At 35.8% G+C, this 21,508-nt stretch overlaps 2 protein-coding genes across 4 annotated transcripts in view; both read right to left on the bottom strand.

The window, feature by feature from the left end:
* The window catches only part of commd10 (COMM domain containing 10), a 69,699-nt gene extending 64,566 nt beyond the window's left edge, over positions 1 to 5,133 (bottom strand). For both annotated transcript variants that reach the window (XM_032579691.1, XM_032579692.1), the window contains exons 1-4: positions 5,006 to 5,133; positions 3,158 to 3,248; positions 2,478 to 2,588; positions 1,159 to 1,314 (exon numbers count right to left, since the gene is read on the bottom strand). In XM_032579691.1, the coding sequence (XP_032435582.1) occupies positions 1,159 to 1,314; positions 2,478 to 2,588; positions 3,158 to 3,248; positions 5,006 to 5,034 (387 nt within the window). In that variant the 5' untranslated portion in view covers positions 5,035 to 5,133. The remainder of the gene's footprint in view (positions 1 to 1,158; positions 1,315 to 2,477; positions 2,589 to 3,157; positions 3,249 to 5,005) is intronic.
* Positions 5,134 to 6,437: 1,304 nt separating this feature from the next.
* ap3s1 (adaptor related protein complex 3 subunit sigma 1) lies at positions 6,438 to 19,021 on the bottom strand. 2 transcript variants are annotated; one of them, XM_032579694.1, is made up of 7 exons: positions 18,718 to 19,021; positions 14,914 to 15,005; positions 13,968 to 14,079; positions 13,808 to 13,879; positions 11,187 to 11,294; positions 9,953 to 9,994; positions 7,070 to 7,191 (listed from the first exon to the last, which is right to left on the bottom strand). In XM_032579694.1, the coding sequence occupies exons 1-6, from the start codon at positions 18,784 to 18,786 to the stop codon at positions 9,959 to 9,961; spliced, it is 489 nt and encodes a 162-aa protein (XP_032435585.1). In that variant the 5' UTR covers positions 18,787 to 19,021; the 3' UTR covers positions 7,070 to 7,191; positions 9,953 to 9,958. The 2 variants fall into 2 exon arrangements, with proteins under 2 accessions (XP_032435584.1, XP_032435585.1); XM_032579693.1 differs by lacking the exon at positions 9,953 to 9,994 and having other exon boundaries at positions 6,438 to 7,191; positions 18,718 to 19,018.
* Between the last annotated feature and the right edge of the window lie 2,487 nt (positions 19,022 to 21,508).

Raw genomic sequence — 21,508 nt, 5'->3', positions numbered from 1 at the left:
TACTTTCTCAGCTAAAGACTCTGAGATAACTTTCAGTATTAATTTGCACTGTATAAGAAAAACAGGTGACAAACCTGGACATGTATGGTTGCATTTATTCATACTAGCTAAGGTTCTAAAGCAAGATTTCCATATTTAAGCGATTGCTCATGGTTATGTGTATTTTTGTTATGCTTTGATTTATGGACTGTGACACAACTGCATTTAAATTATGAGCTCAACCTCCCAAATCCACTCATTAATCTAACTATAATTTTCACTTTTTCTCATAAAATATTCTAATAATGGGGAGAAAAAATAACCTAAAATGCCCTTTAGTTGAAAGGGAAATGTTTTAGTTTATGACCAAGATGTCTTCAGAGGCAAGGTGACACAACTTCCTCTTTAAAAGGAAATTTAGAGGATTAAAATAAACAATTTTCACACCTTATTGTTTAATCGTCAACCTGATGGCCAATTTGTAGAAAATCACAAAGCATCATTGATCAATACAAAATGCTGGTGATAATATTTATTATCTTCAAGTTCTTCAAATTGTTTAAGACCAGAACCTACTTTAGATTTTTTTTTAAAAAGTGCATGAGAGGAAACATACACTTGTCAGCTGTCCTGTGTGGTTGATACATATGTAAATTATTGCTCAAAGTCACAGCAGCAGCAGATGGCCTCCAGAGAATTGGTCGCTGTCACCGTCTGCGACTTACTAATTCACAGAGGAGGGAGAGATGACTTATGAGACAGAGGCAGGTGAGACATCTGAAAGCGTGACAGCAACACCAACTCCAGCCTAATGTCTACATGCTGTTTATTTCCTCGGTGTTAGATCTTGTCCCTTGAAGGGAAAGGCCATTTGAAGTGTCACTCTTTGATGAAGGAGCAGAGAGAAAGAAGCCTAAAGTTTCAATGTTACAACTGGTGCAAGATTTGAAACAAACAGTGGCAAAGAATTCAGCCAGTAGCAGGACGTCTGCACTACTGAGACTCCTGTGTTGTTTTTAAAGCTGACAACAAGTTTTAGATGTGATAAATTTGCACTCATGTCATTTTCTTTGCACTTTTCTATGTTTTTGCACTGTTAGAGGCTGGTGAGAAACATTTGTCAGCCTGTCTACAAAAATACCTGAAAAAAATAATCTTGCACCTTGTATCTGGGCCTACCTTCTTAGGAGCAAAGATGTTGCGCTTCAGTTTTTCCACCAGCTCCGGTCCAGCAGAGGCCCAGGCCTGAGAAAACACCTCAGCCTTATCGGAGTTTAGATGGATCTCCTCCAGCTGCTGCTGCAGAGAGGCCGGCTTTATGCTGTGATACACTGCCTATGAGAAAGCAGAAAGAAGTCATTTAAAAAACAGTTAAATAATTTATTTAATAGAATTACATAACTTTAAATACACAAATTTAAATTAAAACAAAGCAAAATACAATAAAATAAATCAAATTAAGTTGATATACTGTTAAATTATATTTTTAAATGTACCGTTTTAGTCCCAATATTGGTAAAAATGTGTAAAAAAAGTCAAGAAAATAATTATATCTTTTGTCGTAGTCGCATACTTCAGGACAACCTGTATTTTGAGCAGATTGAATTAGTCAGGAAGCATGTTAGGAAAAATGTATTTATAGTACAAACAATGAAAGCATTTTTATAGTTTTATCTTTTAAATTAGTAATCTATGACTTTTTTTTATCAACCATTCACCCCCTTCATTATGGAAAAATTCAAATGAAGGTGCAATTCAAATAAATTACATTTCAGGTTAATGTCCAAAGCCAGAAAATTGCTAAAAGAGAGAAGCCGTTTGTCTAAACTTGTCTATATCTCCAGGCAGAAAAATAATTTTTAAAAAAACTAAAACTGCTGGCAGTGTGACACACAAGGTTGGATGGGAGACCATTTTTATTTTGCCGCCACACTTAGTGAGTAAGATTTAAAAGAAGAGAAATATACAAAAAAAAAATCCAGTTAGAGAACCGCAGCTAAGAGCAGCAGCCTGACCTCAGCATGAAGGCCAGTTTAAAACTTCTTTAAAAATGTCTACTAGTGTTGAGTGGCGTATAATCATAACTAGGGTATAAATAAAATCAATATAACAAAGCAATGCATTTGCAACACAACAGTGACCCCTGCTGGAAAAAACGAGCTCTGAACATTATCCAAATATAAGAATACACTTTTTCTGGAAATGTCTTATATTCTAAGTGTGCATTTTCCAACATGTTACTCCTTTATGTTTTGCATGCATGTGGCTGATCAGAATGAGTCTTTGTGACGGTATCATTAAGTACATAAGTAAATCTGAGCAAGTAAAAATAGACCAATAAATCTGCTTTGCAAAATGTTTTTCTTTATGTTTGAGATCTTTTATCAAAAATAGAAGCACAAGATAGAAAAAAAAACAGTTCCATTTCAATAAAATTATACTTTCAATAAAAACTCAACTAAACTCTGATCTATTCTCTCAGGATGTCCTCCTCCCACCTGCTCCAGAATAAAGGCAGTCGTCTCCAGGACCAAGTCAAGAGCATGTTTATCCAAGGTCAGAGCAGCCTGCAGCTTTTCCTCTTCTTCTTCACTGAACGTTCGTTCCCCCTGTAAAGAAAAGAAAACAATGGCAGTGACAATTTTAAAAATTCTCATTAATATTTACTAATTTGACAGGTGGACCAAATCTGACAAACTTTCTTCTCTTTGACAACAACGTCTCAATGTTAGCGTTCAACAATTTTATAAGGAGACTTGAAGAAATCAAAGATCAAAGTTGTATTAAGTTGAGCTTAACCTGAAAGTTTAAAAGTAATTTGACAAAATGTAACAAAAATAAAACAAATCACAGAGGGATAAGACAGTCCTATTCTAGCAAAGAGAAGCACACAAAAATCCTAAAAAAACATTTTTAAAAAGTGAATTTTCTGCAAAAGGTATACATTAAGTCTGTAGCATTACACAGTATAATAAAACAAATAGCATATAGTCTTCCTTTAGCACTTGAAACTGATTTTTCCTGTTTTTATGGAAGAAAACATTGGTAACCATGTAAAATAATTCAAGTCAAACAGTGTTTAAACTCTGCCTACTGCTATACTGTACAGTCACCAGCTTTGATGTTAAAGCTTTGTGCTCTTGTGATTGGTTCACATGGCACCATGTAGTGTTTGTACCTTCACATGAAGCTTTTGTATGATGCGAGACAGAAGCCTGGAGAACTTGTTCACGTCAACTGTGTTGATGAAGCTCACTGCTTCTTTAATGCTGTTTAAAGAAAAGATTTTAAGATGTTAATGATGATCAGATCATTAAGACTACAAGTTCTTTATTGACTAATTAATAACGATACAACAACATTTTTTCCAGGTGAAGTTGTGACACAATAGAAACATCATGCATTGATGGGGTATTCCTCCTATTTTGACCATGATAACAACATTTATGACTGAGACTAAGCATGTTACCACTATGAAGGCTTTAAAATGTTAAGATCAGAGAAACCATCCAGATTTCTCTCCATAATGTTCAGTTTGAAGTCCTTGAAATAAGATTCTAGAAAATGTGAAGGAGTGAGTAGAAGTTTCTTTCTTTGTATGGAGCACAGAATAATACACTTACCAAATACTGCCTGATGTATTCATTGCCTCTCAACTGGCTGAAAACTCCAACTCAGCTTTGTTTTTAAATAATATTTTACAGGACTACGAGAACATAGGTAGTCATGGTTCATCAAGATGAAGTTAAACCCATTTTAAAACCACAAGTGGCATGATAATAGATGGTTGAGTAATTTTTTTTTCATTTAAAGCAATAAGATTATCTAATATATATTTGTTTTTAAATCTTTGTCTAAGTAACATGACAGTATTTTTATGTGAATCTCATAGTAGCCACATCTACTTTATTATACATAACTCTGCATACTTCACATGAATTATAACTAATTCTGGTTGTATATATATGTGTGTATAGGGCTGCTGGATATTAGAAAAACTTGCAATGGTGATGCAAAATGCAATATATGACTGATTTCACCTTTCTTCTCTTTTCTGTGCTCTCATCACTCTTTGACCCTTTAGTGTTTTCAACCATATTATTTGAGTATGAGAACATCTGCTTATGTGAGACAAATATTAACTTAGCATGTGAAATAAAGCTGTATAACAATTGGAATATATTAGCCAACTATTATTGCACTTCAAACAACCCTTTGCAATAGGATTCTTCAGAGTTTTGCGGGGATCTGAGCAGAACTCTAAACATAATGGAGGCCATAAATGTCATCCAACACAACTTATTTGAAAGCACAGAAGCAGAAAGAGTTGTTGCTTTAAGTTAAATAAACTCTATTTAGATTTTTCAAGCTCATGTAAGTAGTCATACAAAAGAAAATCTGAAAAGAAATGCTGTGAATAAAATACAAAATAATGAGAGTGTGATATCCTCCATTGGCTGCCATAATTTTTAGATATTAACACTGCCTAGAAACACACATCAGTGGGGCTCTAGAAATAAATACACTTCCAGCAATACGTTTTGCTTTCATGCAATTTATTGATTCGTAAGCAAACTTGGGCTAATTCTGAGAAACTTACACTCTTCATCCATCACAATTACTTTATGAATTAACCAAAAGGCCCATTTGTGTTACATTTGTGCGGTGGGTGTTTTGGTAAAGCAACAACTGATTTGTCAAATTCTTCAAACACATATGAGAATATAAGATTTAAAACTGAACTTTTTGGGGTTTATAAATTTGAAAGCTTTTTAACAAAACAAAAAAAATCAGTTCAGGTTGGCTTCAGAACAGATGCATCAAGTCGATACACAATGTATGCTCATTGAAACACAAATAAGTAACTCAAATATTTACTTGACGATATATATTCATGGATTTAAAAAAAAGAAGAAAAAAAAAAGAGTTAACATTACGGCATAAACAAAGGCCTGTTAGGATGCAACATGCTGATTTTGTGCCACTAAAATTTATCTGCGTTTAAAGAAAACAGAACCGAGCCCACCTTTGCGTTTCCTTTATGATGGAAGTCATGTTTGCGTTAATTTATCCAATAAAAACTATCACAGCTGTAGAAGCATCCTAACGCTGTTATTGTTCCTGCTTCCGGTTGTCACAAGATGGATCACGTGAGAGTAGTGGGTCTACGGAATGCACGACGGACAAATTGTGTGAGCAGAGTTTCCATCAGCGGTTTAAGCGCAAACGGATTTTCCTCCGCGCCTGTACATTTTCATTTTAATTCGTGCAATTACCAAAACAGTTTGTAGCTATAGTTTGAGATTATTTAGCCGGTACGTCGTCAGAATAATCCATAATATGGATTATGATAGAATTCTATTTAAAGATAAAACCAGAAGTTTACATACACCGAATAACACATTCACATTTGAAGTTAAATTAGCCAAATTTCTCGTTTTAGGTCAGTTAGCATTACCAAACCTATACCAAACCACAATAGTGAGAATAGAGAAAATATCTCAGAGATTTATTTATTTATCAATGTCTTTAAAATCTGAAATTATTTCCTCAGGATTTGGTATCATTACCTTTGAGCCGTATAACTTGGGTTAAACATTTAGGGTTTTCTTCCAAATGTTTCTCGTAATAGTTTGCTGGAGTTTTGGTTTATTGCTCCAGACAGAATTGATCTAGTGTGGATAAATATTTCATATAGACTTTCTCTCATTTTTTAAACAAATAGTAATCATTCTTTATGTAAACATCTGATAAGTTAGAAAACTTGACATAAAGTAGATAATCAACTGAAGCATATCTGCAGTCGTGATTCAGCTCTTTCTTGCATTTTTTTTTACCATACAACACAATAATTCTACTGTTGCTATTTTTACATTCCTAGTTTCTAAAGGAACACACTACACCATATTCTGGACATAAAGTAGATGAAAAAGCAACCATAAAGGAAAAAACGTGTGGTGCACATACAGTACGAGTCAAATGGGCTTAGGATTTAAGTATTGGCTTCTTTCTTCTCTTTTTCAAACTAAAAATGAATGTTTTATTTTATGTTTATTATTTCTATTTTAAATGTATGTAAAAAATTTTCTGTTGAAATTTGTCATGTACATCATACGCAACAATGCTTTCAGTCATTCATCTACTGACCAGTAGAAAATTGAGGAATATTTTTCTTGTTGGAGGTAATACATTAATGAATAAGGGTTAGCTTAAACTTTCTGCATGTTACTATACCTGCTCAACTTGTAATAAATCTACATTTTCTTCTCTCTTCCTTATTTGCTTGTAATGATGCTTCAAACACTTTCTCTCACCTTGGACCACTTTCATCTGTGTCAAGTAGTACCATCTCCCATCTGCATATTGCCTTTTCACAGAAATAGCATGCAATGGAACAATAGTGTACACTTTTTGTGTAAAATAGATACTAATACCAAAAAAAATAATCAAAACATATGTTGAGTTTTGACAGTTTATTGTTGAAAAAGAAGCAAAGTAAGGTCATACACAGCAGAAAATTAACATAATCATTCCATGAAACATGACAAATCTTTTAAAATGGTCCACATACCAATCAGAAAAATCAAACAAAATCAGCATTTATGTATGTCTAAATTCCTTAGTCTCCCTAATTTACTATCGTTCTGTAATTTATATCCAAACACTACGGCTGATTTGGAATTACTTCATATTCTTCATCTGAATGTATCTGCCCCCCCACCAAAAATCACCTATCCTCCCTCTTTAAAGTAAACACTTGTGTTGGTTTCTCATTTCCTTTCAGTAACAAAACGCCACAGATCTGTAATGAAGGTGCTGAATGCTACAAGCCAACCTGCGATGAAGCAGAAGGAATGTAAATCTGATATATACTTCTCTTTTGTCCTTCAGACAGAAAAAAAACCCCAAAACATTTAATATGTTGCTCAACAATAAACCCAAGGAGAAAACATCACAACATGGAGTGTGAAATCACACAGTACCTTCCAGACTGATAAAAGTTAGTAATCTGAAGTTTTGGTAAACATATCGCATCGCGGTAAACATCGGCTGACACCTCAAGGTTCATGGATCTTGCTGCCGCTATTTGAAGGAAGGTAAATTTGGCACTTTTATGCTTATGTCGCCGATGTTGATGTTTTTGGGCATTTCCGGGAGGTTCATGTTCTTTACCGCTGACACTGCGCGAGCCGGTGCTCCTGCGATGCCAGCCTGTGCAAACCCAAACACATATACACACACAAACACACACAAGGAGATTTGATAAGAAACAAACCAGTGAAGCAAAAACATTAATAGAGATAACAGCTGAACACAAGAAGACACAGGACAGAAAACACAGCTGAACAAATAACAATCATCTGCTGACAAAATGCAAAAGCACTGAGACGGACAACATATGCAAAACATACATTCAGATGCCTTTAGAGCTTTATATGCACATGCATTTTCTATTTCTAGAATGATGGACATCACAACCAGAGCCAATTAGGAGTCAACTGTGAGGACATACTGATCTAATCTACTCATTCACTGACTCTGATGTACTGAGCAGCACTGAACATTCATCAAATGGACAAAAAGGCGGCATTGCTTGGAAAGTGAACCCACCGGAGGACTGTGGGCCGGTGGGGGTAAAAATGCAGGGAGAGAATTATGTGAAGCAGAAAAATGGATCTGGGTTTGAAGATAAATGATGCTCGGATAACCACGCAACTATAGAATGTAGGCGTCAAAGTTTTAGCCATTAATAATGCAGGGGATACTGTACCTCTAGATATGACTGTAGCTAGCACTTTTCTGTGTGAATACATTTCTGTGAGTAGAGATATTAATGTGGTGCCACAGACATAGTAACATCTCAGTAAATTAGAATATCGCTAGAGGATTTATTTATTTTAGTAATTCAATCAAAAAGTGATATTCTATTTTACTGAGTTGTACATATAGCTACAAATTTTCTGTCTAGAAACATTATTTGAACAAAGAGCCGTGTAAACATTTATTACATCTATCATTGATATTATGGGAAGGTTGTTAGTCTAATAGAGATAAACTACTCTCAGGGTAAAGGAGGCGCTATACTCTAACACAGTGAATCTCAACAGGAAGCTCGGCAAGGCAAATTTAGCCTCCAATAAAAGCATCAGACTAGGAAAATCTAAATATTTATAGAGGAAAAAGTCTCCCTTTTTCTTCTATGGAATAAAAAGACGATTGAGAACCACTGCAGTTAGAGAACTCCAAAATAAATCTTTACTCGACAGACCCATAAATAACCAAACTGATCAGCAGTCCTGTACATTTATTATCTGAGAAAGACACTCAAAACAAGCTTAAAAAATATCACAGGGTGAAGAAAAAGTATGCCTGGTATGTAGATAAATTCATGTCCTTCTTCCACGAGGTTGTTTCAATAGGCTTTTTGTCTAATAGGGATTCCTTCCTGTGCCAGGAATCAAGGACACTAGTGTTAGACGGGAAGACAGCCAGGTCGCTAAATGAGAGGAATGCTGATTCAGGGCAGAGGATTCAGAAATCACAATCATTGTCTTGCGGGAATTTGTCTGAAAACCACCTCTCTTGAAAAAGATAACAGTAATCTGATTCTGTGCACGAAGTTTGAGGCTTTAGATGAATTTAGCAGAATGCAATATTGTCCGTAAAACTGCTGTAACAATGTTTCTTATCATCTACTGTTGAAAAATGTGTGCTACATGTGCTAAACTAAGTATTTACCCTGCTTAGTTTCTTTTGATCTGAGTTGGCTATTCTTAATAACTGTACAGTGTTATTTTTGTATGCAGTAAATCTGGCCTTACAGTACAGTCTTAGCAATATTTTTATATTTATTACCTCAGTTTGAATATGCAGAATTAAATTTGCATTTAGCTTGCTGCTGTTACACCTGAATTATCCCCATGTGGGACAATAAAAGGACATTTCTTTTTTTAATCTATTTGGTCAGGATAACAAATTTTGCTGTATGATAAATTGTTCCAGACGTTATCGCAATAAATAATACTACAAAAAATTTTAAAGGGTTTTATTGGCTCTAGTGGCCTTTATTTGATAGTGAATTGACAGGAAAGTGGGTAATGAGAGAAGGAGGAAGACATGCGGAAAAGGCTGGGAATCAAACCTGCGACAGCCGCGTTGAGGACTAAGGCCTCCATATGTGGGTTGTGCTTAACCCCTGCGCCACCACAGCACCCAGTATTGTTGTTTTGAGACCATTTTTAAGTAATGCAATGGTAATGACAAAATAATGCAACACATTCTCAAAGATCAGTAAACTTTAAATTCTAATGAACATTTTACACTGGAACTGGAAGACATTTTAAATACCCCAAATAAATAAACAGACCGATAAATTTTCAAGACTTTGTAAACAAAATTTTCCTTCAAAAAGGGCTAGTTGAGAGCAAACCACCAAACTGAAGACTTCTATCATCCAGTTTTTGGTAGAAAGAGGGAAAAAAAGAGATAAACAATAAATCAGGTAAATGGAAATCATTGAATTTGTTTCCATTTATCATGCGATTAATGGATTTTTTGATTATTGTGACAGGCCTACTTGTAACCTCAACCTTAGTCTGAAAGCTATAGAGATGTCTTCCTTTTGATCCATTATCCCGCTGAAGCTGCCATTGGTTCCAGTAGCAGAGAAACACCATAACCTGCAGGACACTAAATCCTAAGGACCAGGATAGAGCAACACTGGTTTAAATGACATCTTTCTGGGAGTATAGAGGTACAAGACTGAAGTTTTTTTGACTCTGCTCTGCTGTCAAAGTGTTTTGTTCTTAGTTGTAGAGTTAGATTGAGGCATTTTTGGGTCTGTCGTGAAAGATTCCTACTGTGTGTTAGTGTCGTCAGTTTACAGTTAGATGAAGGGCCATGTGGAGAGGGTCAAAGGGGACGTAAAAAGTTCAGTTAAGGTTACAGTGTTTGGTTGTAAATTTAGCAGTACCTGTGTCTACCTGTCCTGCCTGGTAGACTGAAAGATAAAGGTCTGTAAAGAGAGAGAAGAATGGAAAGAACTGGACAGGGTCAGGAAAAAGAGGAATGAGGAATGTTAAAGCAGATTAAAGTAATTACAGTTTATCTCCACAGATAGTGATAGGACCTATTGTACACCGCATCTGGAATCAGAAGAAATATTAACCTTGGTCCAGTTATTTTTATTTTTTATCTTTTACTTAAATCTTAATGAAAATAAAATAGAACTATGGCATTTAGGTTTCACCAGATTGTAGGAAGGATAGCTTCATCCTTGTTTGCCAGACGCTGACCTTTAAACGAACAGTCAGATTGAATTAGCCTCAGTGCATGAAAACCTCTGTGGTCTACGATAGGTCCAAAAAGGAAAAGACAGAGCAGCTCTCGATGTCAGAACAGTAAAAGACTGCTTACAAACTGACAATCGAACAAAAAAATTATCTGTCAGGTTAAAAGCATACAATGAAACTCACATTAATGTAAAAAAAAAAAAAAAAAAGAAAATAGACTAAATTAAGACCTTTGATTAATACACAAAAAGCAGCCATCCAGCATTCTTTATCTTTGTCAACTAAAATTAAAACTTTTTTTTACTTGTGTTTAGTGCAATTGACCTTTTAGACATTTAATAAATCCTGCAAACCAAATGAAAAGATAATGATTTGACCGAATTGTCTCTGGCTGTTTCATTTCATTTTTCCACCAGGCAAAGAATTATTTGCTGGTCAAAGCTGAAAAAAACAATGCACTTTAACAAGGCTCTAAGCAGGGACACTCGATTAGAGATATGATGCAATAGGAAATTTTTACACAAAGAGCATCTAAAAACTTACATTTTCAAATAACAGGCCAGATACTGTAAACCAAACTTTAATGATATGAGATTTACCTGTGACAGATTCTGCAGATTCACTGGATAGTGGTACTCTTAGTGCAAAATGCACCAGATGCATGAATATTTTTAATAATGTGTGTTTAAGGCATAGACCATGTCTCACCCTGATCAACATTAAGAAGCAGTGAAGCAGAAGGAGAAGGCTGAAGAGAGCACAAACACTCTGGAAAAGGTCGGGAGCATCCACAGAAAGTCGCTGGAGAGTAAGCATGCAGGGTGCAGCATACACACATGCCTGCATACTGTACACAACGCCTCAGAGAGGTGTGGAGGCAGAGTCAAGTCAGCCAGCAGGCAGAGACGCGCTCACCTCAGATTTCTCCATCTTGTTCTGGGCGTCCACCTGCGTGATGATTTCGTTCATGTTGGTCTCCAGGACCATCCCGCCCATCACCATCTCCGCCAGAATGTGGTGGACCTGAAGCAGGAGAGATCCAGAGCATCTTCAATATTTTAACTCAAAGACAAACTGCTTACCTCTGTCCAATTTTGTCTGTTTCTTGACTATAAATACAGGCCACTAATGCCGCACAATCTAAACAATTGAGAAATAAAAAAAATAAATAAAAGATGTACAGACACATTCACAGAGTAAACAAATAAATTTACAAAGCTCAAACAAAGAAAGTTCTGCTCCTGGAAATGGACTGGTGAGCCAACGGCATCTCTCTGTTCGATGCCTGGGTCGATTACTGGTATAAAAACCAGTAAAAAGTTCCCAATTTGGTTTAACTATGACAGCAAACTGAAGTCTTTTGTAAAAATACTAGAGAAAGCCCCCCTCTGTGGCCTCATACTGCTGGTCAGCTGGTTGAAAGAGGGCTAATGCACTTCACTCTCCTGCAAACAAATCTGGCATCTTGGAAGTATTTTCTATATTTAAAAAACAACAACAACCACAGACTCTACTGAAGAACATAGTCTGACTAATTATCCAGCTTATAGCAACCAGTTGCATCCAAGTTAGCAATAGCTGTTAATTAAATCATACATTTCGATTTGACATTCCTGCAAATACAGCAACACTGTAGGAATTTTGTTCAAAGTTATTTTGAAGCCCTTCTATTGACCGGTGCTCACTGTGCTCTGATGCAGTTTAAATAAGAAATAACACATTTATTTAGGGTGAAATCATTGTGTATTTATGAATTATGTATTTATGAGCAGCAAGAGAAAAATGCATCAGATTCTGAAAGATCAGCAACAAAATATTCGCCGTGTCCCGAAAGCACCTGGTAATTTGACACAAGAGAAGCAAACAGAACTTGCTGTGATGCGTGTCTGATGATTGTTGCAAATTTCTTGAATCAAACATGTTTTGTGACTCATCTGTAATGTAGCCTGTTGTTGCTTTTCTACAATAAAGAATACAAACATCATTTGAGCAGATGGCGATGTACATGCAGAGGTTAAATATATCTGAAATGCATCGGCTATGTCCTTATTATGCAGTTTGGCTGCGGCAGACTGAAGACAGCAGCAGCTGGGAGTCATACAGAGGGTAAGTCCTGATGCAAGCAGCTCTGTGTTTGTAATGTTATGGTGGACAACAAAGTGCGTGTGTTTCTTTTTTGTTCTGACAGTACATCACAGAGTTCAGGTGACTACCTAAAACCCTGAATTTGCACAGTCTGATATATTTATTACTTCAATCAATGTGATTTTTTCTTAAGTGAATTTGTTAAAAGGAAAATTTTTTATTGTTAAAGAAGGGCATCCTGCACCAGGTTCCTCTCTGATTCAGTCAGAGATTGTTAGCTTTACAGTTGTTCTATGTCTTTTCAGAGCCCCTTTATGAAGAAATATCTTTTTTAACTTTTAACTTCTTTTGCTACCATGTTTGTGGCAAACAGCCCTATTTAGACTGTGAAAGGAAGATAACTCTGACTATAACTCTGACAGTAAAGGCTTAGACTTGGGCGTGTTTTGTTCAACCTGTAGTTCAAGTAAAAAGAACATCTTCGCATATTCTAGTCAGTGTTTTCAGTGAGTTTCTGAATTAAAATCCTTAAAGTTTGCAAAATATTCAAGAGAAACCTAGAATCAAGTCAGTCAAATCAGATAACACACACATTCACATAGACCAATTATAGGACATTCAATGTTTCAAAAAGGTACAATACTAAAATATCACTTAATATGAAGATAAATAGTTCTAGTGCATCCAAAGTATGTGCTTTTAATAATTAAACATCTGCTACATTAAGGTTTTATGCTGAACTGTTATTTCTTTAAGATATCTAGTTTTCCTTAAGCGACCAAGTGTAACGAAGATACATAAAGTCAAAAGTATCCGTTCCAGGGGTGCAACAGTAGACAAAAGTCACAGTTTAGTACGTTTTCGGTTCGCTTCACTTCAAGAGAAACAAATAAAAAGTGGCCTTCATTCAGCTGACCCCTACATGACCTCTTACAGCCTATTTAGTGACATAAGCAAGTTTTTATGACAAGCAGTTATACTGGAGTCTATTTGGGATTTGTCAAAAAATGTGGAAAACCACCATACACTCTTTTCTTTTACACATAAAAGGTGCATATTTTTGCAAGGCACTGTGTTTTCTGAATCTAATAAAGCATACAAAGCCTTTAATTACCACAATATGGGCTCTTTAAATTATTAATAACATGAAATACCATATATTATATAAAAATAGCTAATCTAACTGTGTAATTAACCAATGAACTCATTACATCACATCTAATCAGCAGTATGTTCTGGTTTTAGGTTGTTTTTAGGAAGTTGGTTGTAATAAAACCATCAGATGTTGTGTAACATGTTCCAATACGTGATTGTTGATCAGACAAGCACGGCACGATAAATCGGGCCATAATCACTAAAGGATATTATTACAACATATCATAAATAATCATGATGAGGCTTGAACAAACAGAATCATAAACATTACATAAAGGAATGACACAAATTCCTACCTTGTCTACATGAAAAATTAAGTCAAGCTCACAGACATTCTCGAAGCATTTGTCCAGCGTTTCCACGAAAACCTGAAATTAACATAAAAACAAGCTAAGAAACATTCTAAAAGCAAACCAACAAACAGTGACCAATAATGTCAAATCTGCAGGGTTTTACCTGGATTAAATCTAAAATTCCTAATTCACTCTCTGATGAGTCGACACAAAACACGAAGTACAAGGTGGCGTAGTGTCTGTAGATCAGCTTGTAGTCCAATCCTCCAATCAACCTGAGATGCAAAGAACAAAAAGTGAATTAAAAAAATAGAGTTGCAATGATCATGTTTTCCTGGCCAACAACAATCCAAGCCTGGATTGGTTAAAACTGGAATCAGCAGCTTCATTTTTTAAGCATTAAAAACGCACAATAAATAATTAGATCCAGGTTTCGTGACAGAAGTAGTATTGATTGATTGATGCATATCGATCAATGAGCAGTAGTTTGTTAAAATTTTATGAAAATGCATTTCCAGAAATTAATCTCGACTCCTTTTGGTCTTCATGACATCAGCTCCAATAGGTTAAACATTATTAGGACATGCACTTTGGCCTGAGCTTGACCCATAAAACCTTCAGAAACAAACATGTTATGACAGACAAAACAGAAGGTGAAAAGCAACAGGATGTTTTCTGCTATAAAGGTACAGATAGGAAACTATATACTCTAAAAACAAAAGATATGAGAAGCAGTGAGTCTGATCAAGGGTTTGATAATAAAAAAAAAATCTGTTGCTGCATTTCTGTTGCCACAGGAAATGTTGCAACCCTTACGAAACCTGTGCAATAACTCAACTGCCTGCTAATACAGAGACATTTGGAGTGCTTTTACAAATGTATTATTATGACCAGTTAAACGTTTTGCAGTGAAGTGCTTCACTTTATTGTTTCACACTTATCAATCAAATGAGCAGCAGGATGTCAAGAGAGGAAATGCGCACAAACACTCTGCAGCCACTCATTAGTGAGTAATGAATTACTCTTGCAAGAGACCTAATGTGCAGATGGATTTCGTAGCATTGAGACTCGTTGCAAACAGTTTCAGTCACCTGTAGGTCACTACTTACAATCCGCCTTCTAGGAAATTGCAGACGTTTTCGTCTCTTTTCGAGACCAAGTGGAAAGTTTCCCTGATGATCTGTTGCTCTGTGTCTTCATTCTGCACAGAATAAAGAGAGACGTTCAACAAAGAACAATAATTTCTGGTCTTTAATTTATTTATGTTTTTTTTTTTTTATGGAAGGTTATAAACACAGATGAAAACATGCGCTGAATGGTTAATTGATCAAGTTAACCTTTGCTTGATTTTTAACTGAGCTGAGAAAAATCCAATAAAGCATATAATAATGCTTGATGCATTTATGGACTGAAAATGGTGGAAGTTTTTACTTCTGGTGCAATTAATGAATGGAGATTTTTGTTCCCCACCTGTTGATCTGATCGGATTTTTTTTTTTAAATTATCCGATTCTGAACTCTTTCTGACTGATAGGTGCATTTTTAATAAAGAGGTGATAAACAACATGTTGAAAGGCAGAGCTGTTGGGCAAATAAGTTCTCAAAGATTTCTTTTAAATACTCCTAAATCAGCAGAAAGTGATTACACATGCCAATAGTACACAGAGGTCACGAGGAAGAGAATTCATATCAGATTTTGGACCATATCAGAGTTATGTCACATGTTCTTCAGGGGAGAAAATGTTGCTTAAAACAACATATTTTTAAGGTGTTTGAAGTTAGTCTTCAAACACAGATTTGTGACTTAACATTGTTTTATTGAAAGTCCTACAGCAAAAGGGAGGGGAAAAAACCCTCTAAATCTCCTACAGTGAGGCAGCGTTACCAAAGGGAGTAAATAACTCTTTGGGGGGCCCGAACGGATCAGTGAGTTCGAGGAGAAAGGAGATGGCAAATACCCAGCGTGCTGGGGGCAAAAAACTGGTCATGTGACCTGCAGCATGGGACCAGCAGCTTTAACCGTACTTACAATTTAATGATCCAAACAAGAGCAGCAGTGAGAGACTGAAAATGACAAGCTTCTGAATTTTTCATCATGATGTTCAGTAATTTATAAAACTTTGATTCAAAGTGAAACATTCTGCTCCCTCCGTGTTTAGGGTTAACATAACAAAAGCTGTCTAAAAAGTCTAAAATAAATCTTGCACGGGAATCTTGCACAGACACATTCCTAGGAGAGAAATAAGCGAGGAAAAGAAAATTGTCAAAGGTCACGGTGGGAGAACTTCATCCAAGATGACTTGGAGGAGAACAAATATAAATAACTAATTTTTAGGCATTTACCATAGGAGCCAATAACAGTGGAAGGCACTGTGTGGATTTTGCTCTACAAAAATAAAAAAATGCAGCAAAGAATAAGACGTTAATGCAGGTGGAAGTGTAATTAGAGCCCTTTAGCAATACAGTAGACTCTAATGGACCTTTAATTGCTAGAGTGCATTCTAATAAAGTGCTTTTTATCCTTATGTTGTTTATAAATAATAAGTAGACTGTGTAGCCAAACAGTAACATAGACATATTTTAAATAAAGTCGCTTTACTTTCATGTTCAAACAGACATTTGCTGGTCATTTGACACCTATGAGAACATCACACACAGACAACATTCAGTGTAAAGCAAAATCATCTATATTTATACTACACCCCCAGTATGAATGTGGCCTGTTTATTTGCAATCTCTGTATCCTCTTCCATTCAACAAACACGCATCATTCATGACTTTTCCATCAACAGCAGCAAACGCAGCCCCTCCCTATTCCAGATAATAAAGATAGTTCTCTCAGCTCACAGCAGCCCACACAGTGTGTGAAATAAAATCTCCAGCAGACGGTAAGCCAACACCTTGGCTTACAGAATAACAGATGGTGTCTACACAGCCTTCTTGTAATCCAATCAGTCGCAACTGATCCTCCTCAAATGTGTACCAATCATTGTCTGCCTCAATAAACAGGTTAAATATGAGGTGGAGAATTAATAGGACGCCTTATTTTATTTTTAAACAAGGCTGTCAATAGTTTGGTCAATAGCAGAAAACAGAGGTCAGAGTCAATTTGTGTTTTGCAAAGCTGCTGATATCTTTTTGCAGATGTGTGTCTGCAGTTTTCCTCCTCCCTGCAGACACACATCAGGGTCTGATGGGACAAAAATGTCCCAACAGACCACTGGAAATGTCTCCAAAATTCAAGATCTTTGATTTGTAATTGGCTTTTTTCAGCAAGTCATAAGAGATATTATTATTTGCAATGTTATTCTTGTGTCAATTTTGGAATTATGGACAATTAAATCTAAGCCAGTTCTGGATGTTTTCTTTGGACTAAAAGACTTGTATGTAAAACAAAAAACATTTTTCTTGACTAACATTGAAAAGACCAACATATGCACTATTTGAAAATGTGAGTAACACATTGTATACATAGTAGAGTAATAAAAAGATTGGACTTACTCATGGTGGGTAGAGCACTTTGTAGCAAAACATCCCTACCATATGATGCTGCCATCCCAGTACTTTAGAGTTAGGATGGTTTCCCTAAAGCTTGCATTACTGCTACATTTTAATTTTACTTCCATCAAACCACAGGACAGGCATTCAAAGTACAAACCACCATAGACTGCCTCTTAATTACTTTTTTTTTTTTTTTTTGCAGTTTCATTTATGTGCCAATCTTGAAATTGTGGCTCAAAACTTAAATAAGATCATAACCCATTCTGAATCTTAAGCATGTCTGGATGTTATTTGGAGCAAAAGACAAAAATAAATTAAAAAAAGTTTAACATGTTTAACATCAAACAGACCAATATGAAGATACAGCTGTGGAAAAATTAAAGAGACTACTTAAAATGATAAGTTTCTCTGATTTTACTTTTTCTGGAGGTTTCCGTAAAAACATTGTTCTTTTATTCTACAAAATACTGACAACATGTCTCCAAAGTTCCAAGCAAAAATTTAGTATTTATTTGCATAAAATGAGAAATGCTCAAAATAACTAAAAAAAAAACATGCAGTGTTTTCAGATCTTTCAGAAAACAAGTTCATTTAGAAACAACAATACTAATGCTTTAACTCAGAAATCAATATTTGGTGGAATAACCAGGAGGTCTTCAATGAGGCTCTGTGCAGTAGGCTCTTAATTTTTTTTCCAGAGCTGTATATATTAAAAACACATTAGAAACACATAATAATAATAATAAACTTAAAAAGTTTATGATTAAAGTTGCTGTTTTTTGTTGGATGGGCTATTAGGGGTGGGGCACCCCAGGTGGGGTCACACAGGGCACCTTGCCATCAAGAACCGCCACTGATGTGATGTATAAATCCAATTAAGAGAAGTCAGCACTGCCTGCTCTGCAAAGACTATTACATAACCTGACTATTTTATATTTTAGTTTTACCAACAGAGCAGGTACTCAGAGGAAATAAAGACTAGAGTTCAACACGAGTTACTCACAAGGGCGTCATTAAAGTCATGTGACACAAACACTAAACTCACGTCAGCCACACAGCAGGATGTTCACATGAAACCAGCATAAAACTGGGAGCAACCCTCTCCTCATACTGGCTCAGGCTGAATGAGAGAGCCTCGTTTTGGATTGCACATCTTTAATTATTCAGTATTTTCTTTAAAGGGCATCGTGGAGTAGACGTTTATATGACTAAAAAAAAACAATAAACACACATGCTTCCTACCAGCCAGGAAGCTTTCAGCAGTGGTAGAATGTGTCCAGACCACTGATTTCATTAGAAAGTGTCACGTTTTAAATTATTAATCGACTTTTCTTTTTTTTTTTTTCTAATTAGCTCGCGGCGAAAAGTGGAAATAAATACCAAAAGTGGCTGAAAGAGCCTGTTTTTACTCACATAATGTTCGTAGAATTTAGAAAGCCTCGGTTTGCCGTGGTTGTTGAATATTAAAATGGCTTTAATCATGATTGTAGCTGAAGGGGGGAGGCGGAGAGCGCGGCGGCTTCAGCCTCTACTGGACTGGGTTCTGTCGGATCCGGAACGAGCCGGACCTGACTGGGTTTCAGGGCTTAAAATCCCGTCTGGATCTGATGGTTTCCAGGTTCGCCGGGCTGCTACTTCTCCATCGTCTCTGCACGGAAATATTCCACGTCAAGAGAAGCAGTCATCCGCCTCTTCTTGCTACGGAAGCCGCGATGGATTAAAACTCTTGTTTTCTTTTTTTTTTAGTTCAATTTCCTTTTCGGGTGCGTGACGCCAGAATTATCCACACGGGGGCGATGCGGAACACAAATTATAAACACTCAGTTGAGCTGATTTTCAATAAAAAAAAATATAAACCTGAATCATAAACCCTGATTCGCCCTCTGAGTGTATTTGCTTTTGCTTGTTTCTTTATATTTAAAAGGGGTTTAATTTAATTATTTTTATTATTATTTTAAGGTCAAATCAAAAGGAACCCTTTAGAAAACATTTTTCACATTATAGATTAAATATTGAGAGCCTAATTATACAGTTAGGACATTAAAATCAATCCATCCATCCATGTCTCCATTTCAGGTTGATTAATTTTAAGTAAAACGCTAAAGATAACACAGTTTGGGGGAAATGGTATTTTATTTTAATACCAGTTGGGTGAATTCCCAAAGAGCTGTTAAGTGAAACACTGCCTTTTAGTAGATGATCAACTTAAAGTTACACATTGAGCTGGTCTTTCCTTCTTTTTTGTTTAGTTTCTTAATGCCATAACTTTTTAATACAGTTTATCTGCAGCATATAGCATTTTCTAAGCCTAATACTTTTTGTCTCCTTGTATTGCTCACTTTCATTACCCTTTCAAGCTAAAACAAATATGCAAAATATGTCATGTGGCAGTCAGGTATAAGGACTAGATGTATTATCTCGAGTTGAGCAGATGGATCCATGAAGCATCATCTGGTTAAGGGCAAATTGCTCGCCTGTAACATAAACATGCAGTGGAGGCGGGTGCCAATTGGAGCGCTGTTTAGGGCCCTTCAGATGATGAGGATCAGCGAACAGTGCACCGGCAGAGAAGAAACCAGAAGAAAGCAAAGCAAAACAAAGGGAGAAAGAGTATAGAGTTCTTAAAATCTAATATATATATATATATATATATATATATATATATATATATATATATATATATATATATATATATATATATATATATATATATATATATATATATATATATATATATATATATTAAAAAGATTCCCCTTCTGAATGAGCTTGGAAAAAATAGTAACATATACAGTAACTAGAGAGTAATTTGTTTAGCTCTTTATGAAGTGAGGTCAGTAGTTTCTTTAAAAATCTCCAGATTTTCTGAAAACCATGTAACTTAGATTAATGCAATACACATAACAAAACAATGTTGAGCAACTCCAAATAAATAACAATAAAACTGGGTGAGGGCAAAAGCTCAACAACTTCAGCTGGAGCTCAGGGGTAATTGGAAAAAAACTTATTTTGTGTTGATGCACACATGGTGTCTCCACAAAGGCAATGTAAGACAAAAAGACCTGCAGTATATGGATAAGATCCAGAAAATCCTCAACCAACCCATCCAGATAAATTCACACATGGCTATAAGAGTTAAAATGGAAATTCTTTCAGGAGTTCAGTCGGAATATTTTTTTTTTTACATATGGAAGTTCGTATAATCAGCACAAGCCTGTTTGCTACAAATGGAAACTGGTATTAACTTAACTGAAGATCTTATTGTTACTGAATGCTGTTTTTTGGTTTTGGAGCTTTCATTCAAACTTTTTATTTATTCATTTGTTTATTTATTTATTTGTTTGTAGCATGAATGTAAACCCAGTCTGCAAATTGACTTTAAGGAAATCTAAACTGACTGACTTTGTTAGCATTTGTGAGATGATAGTTGCAGAACTTTTAAAAGAGGAGATTCTATGCAAATGCCTCACATGTTTAAATTGTTTTATGTAAAAAGTTGGGATATTTCCTGTAAATTGAGCACAACCTCAAAGAATTAACAAAAATGTGTTTTGTGAAACTTTTTACTGAACTGGAGCCTGAACCTTTGAAATCTTACTATAGGTTTATCTGTAGTAGACCCAAAACCAGTTGAACAGTTTCATTTGAGCCACCTACAAATCACTGGCATGACTTTATAGGTGCAGGTAGTTCTTGCTGCAGGCTCTAAAGCCCCACATGCGCTTCAACCAGTGGGGGGAGCTGCACAACATCTGGGACTGATGATGTGGCAGCTGTTCCTGAAACTTGGCTCAAGCCCCCATTCAAAGAAGATTCTCCACTTTTCATGCTGCCTGTAAACATGGTGGCCTGCCTTCATCTCAGCCAGGGAGGATTTTTCCTCTGACACAGTGCCACATGTCGGATGACTGAAAATAATAGGCGTGTTTTCCTGCTGCAGCATCACAACTCACCTGATTCCACCCACCGCCATTCAAGAATTATTTTAAAATAAAAATATTTGAGTAATAGGGTTTGAATAGGGTTTAGAAAAAAAAAAAACTGAAATTGCTTTCAAATCAGCATTGCTGTGATATTCTGCATTTCTTGGGAGCGAGTGCACAGCAACATGCAGAAAACAAACAGTGTACACTTTGTCTTCACCACACATCAACCATAATTACCTGCTTCTTTTTATTCTTTTTTTTTGGCAGGAGAGGGAAAG

This window comes from Xiphophorus hellerii, chromosome 12 (genome assembly GCF_003331165.1).
Source record: "Xiphophorus hellerii strain 12219 chromosome 12, Xiphophorus_hellerii-4.1, whole genome shotgun sequence".
In the NCBI taxonomy this organism is placed as follows: Eukaryota; Metazoa; Chordata; class Actinopteri; order Cyprinodontiformes; family Poeciliidae; genus Xiphophorus; species Xiphophorus hellerii.
This window is presented reverse-complemented; position numbering and strand designations above follow the sequence as displayed.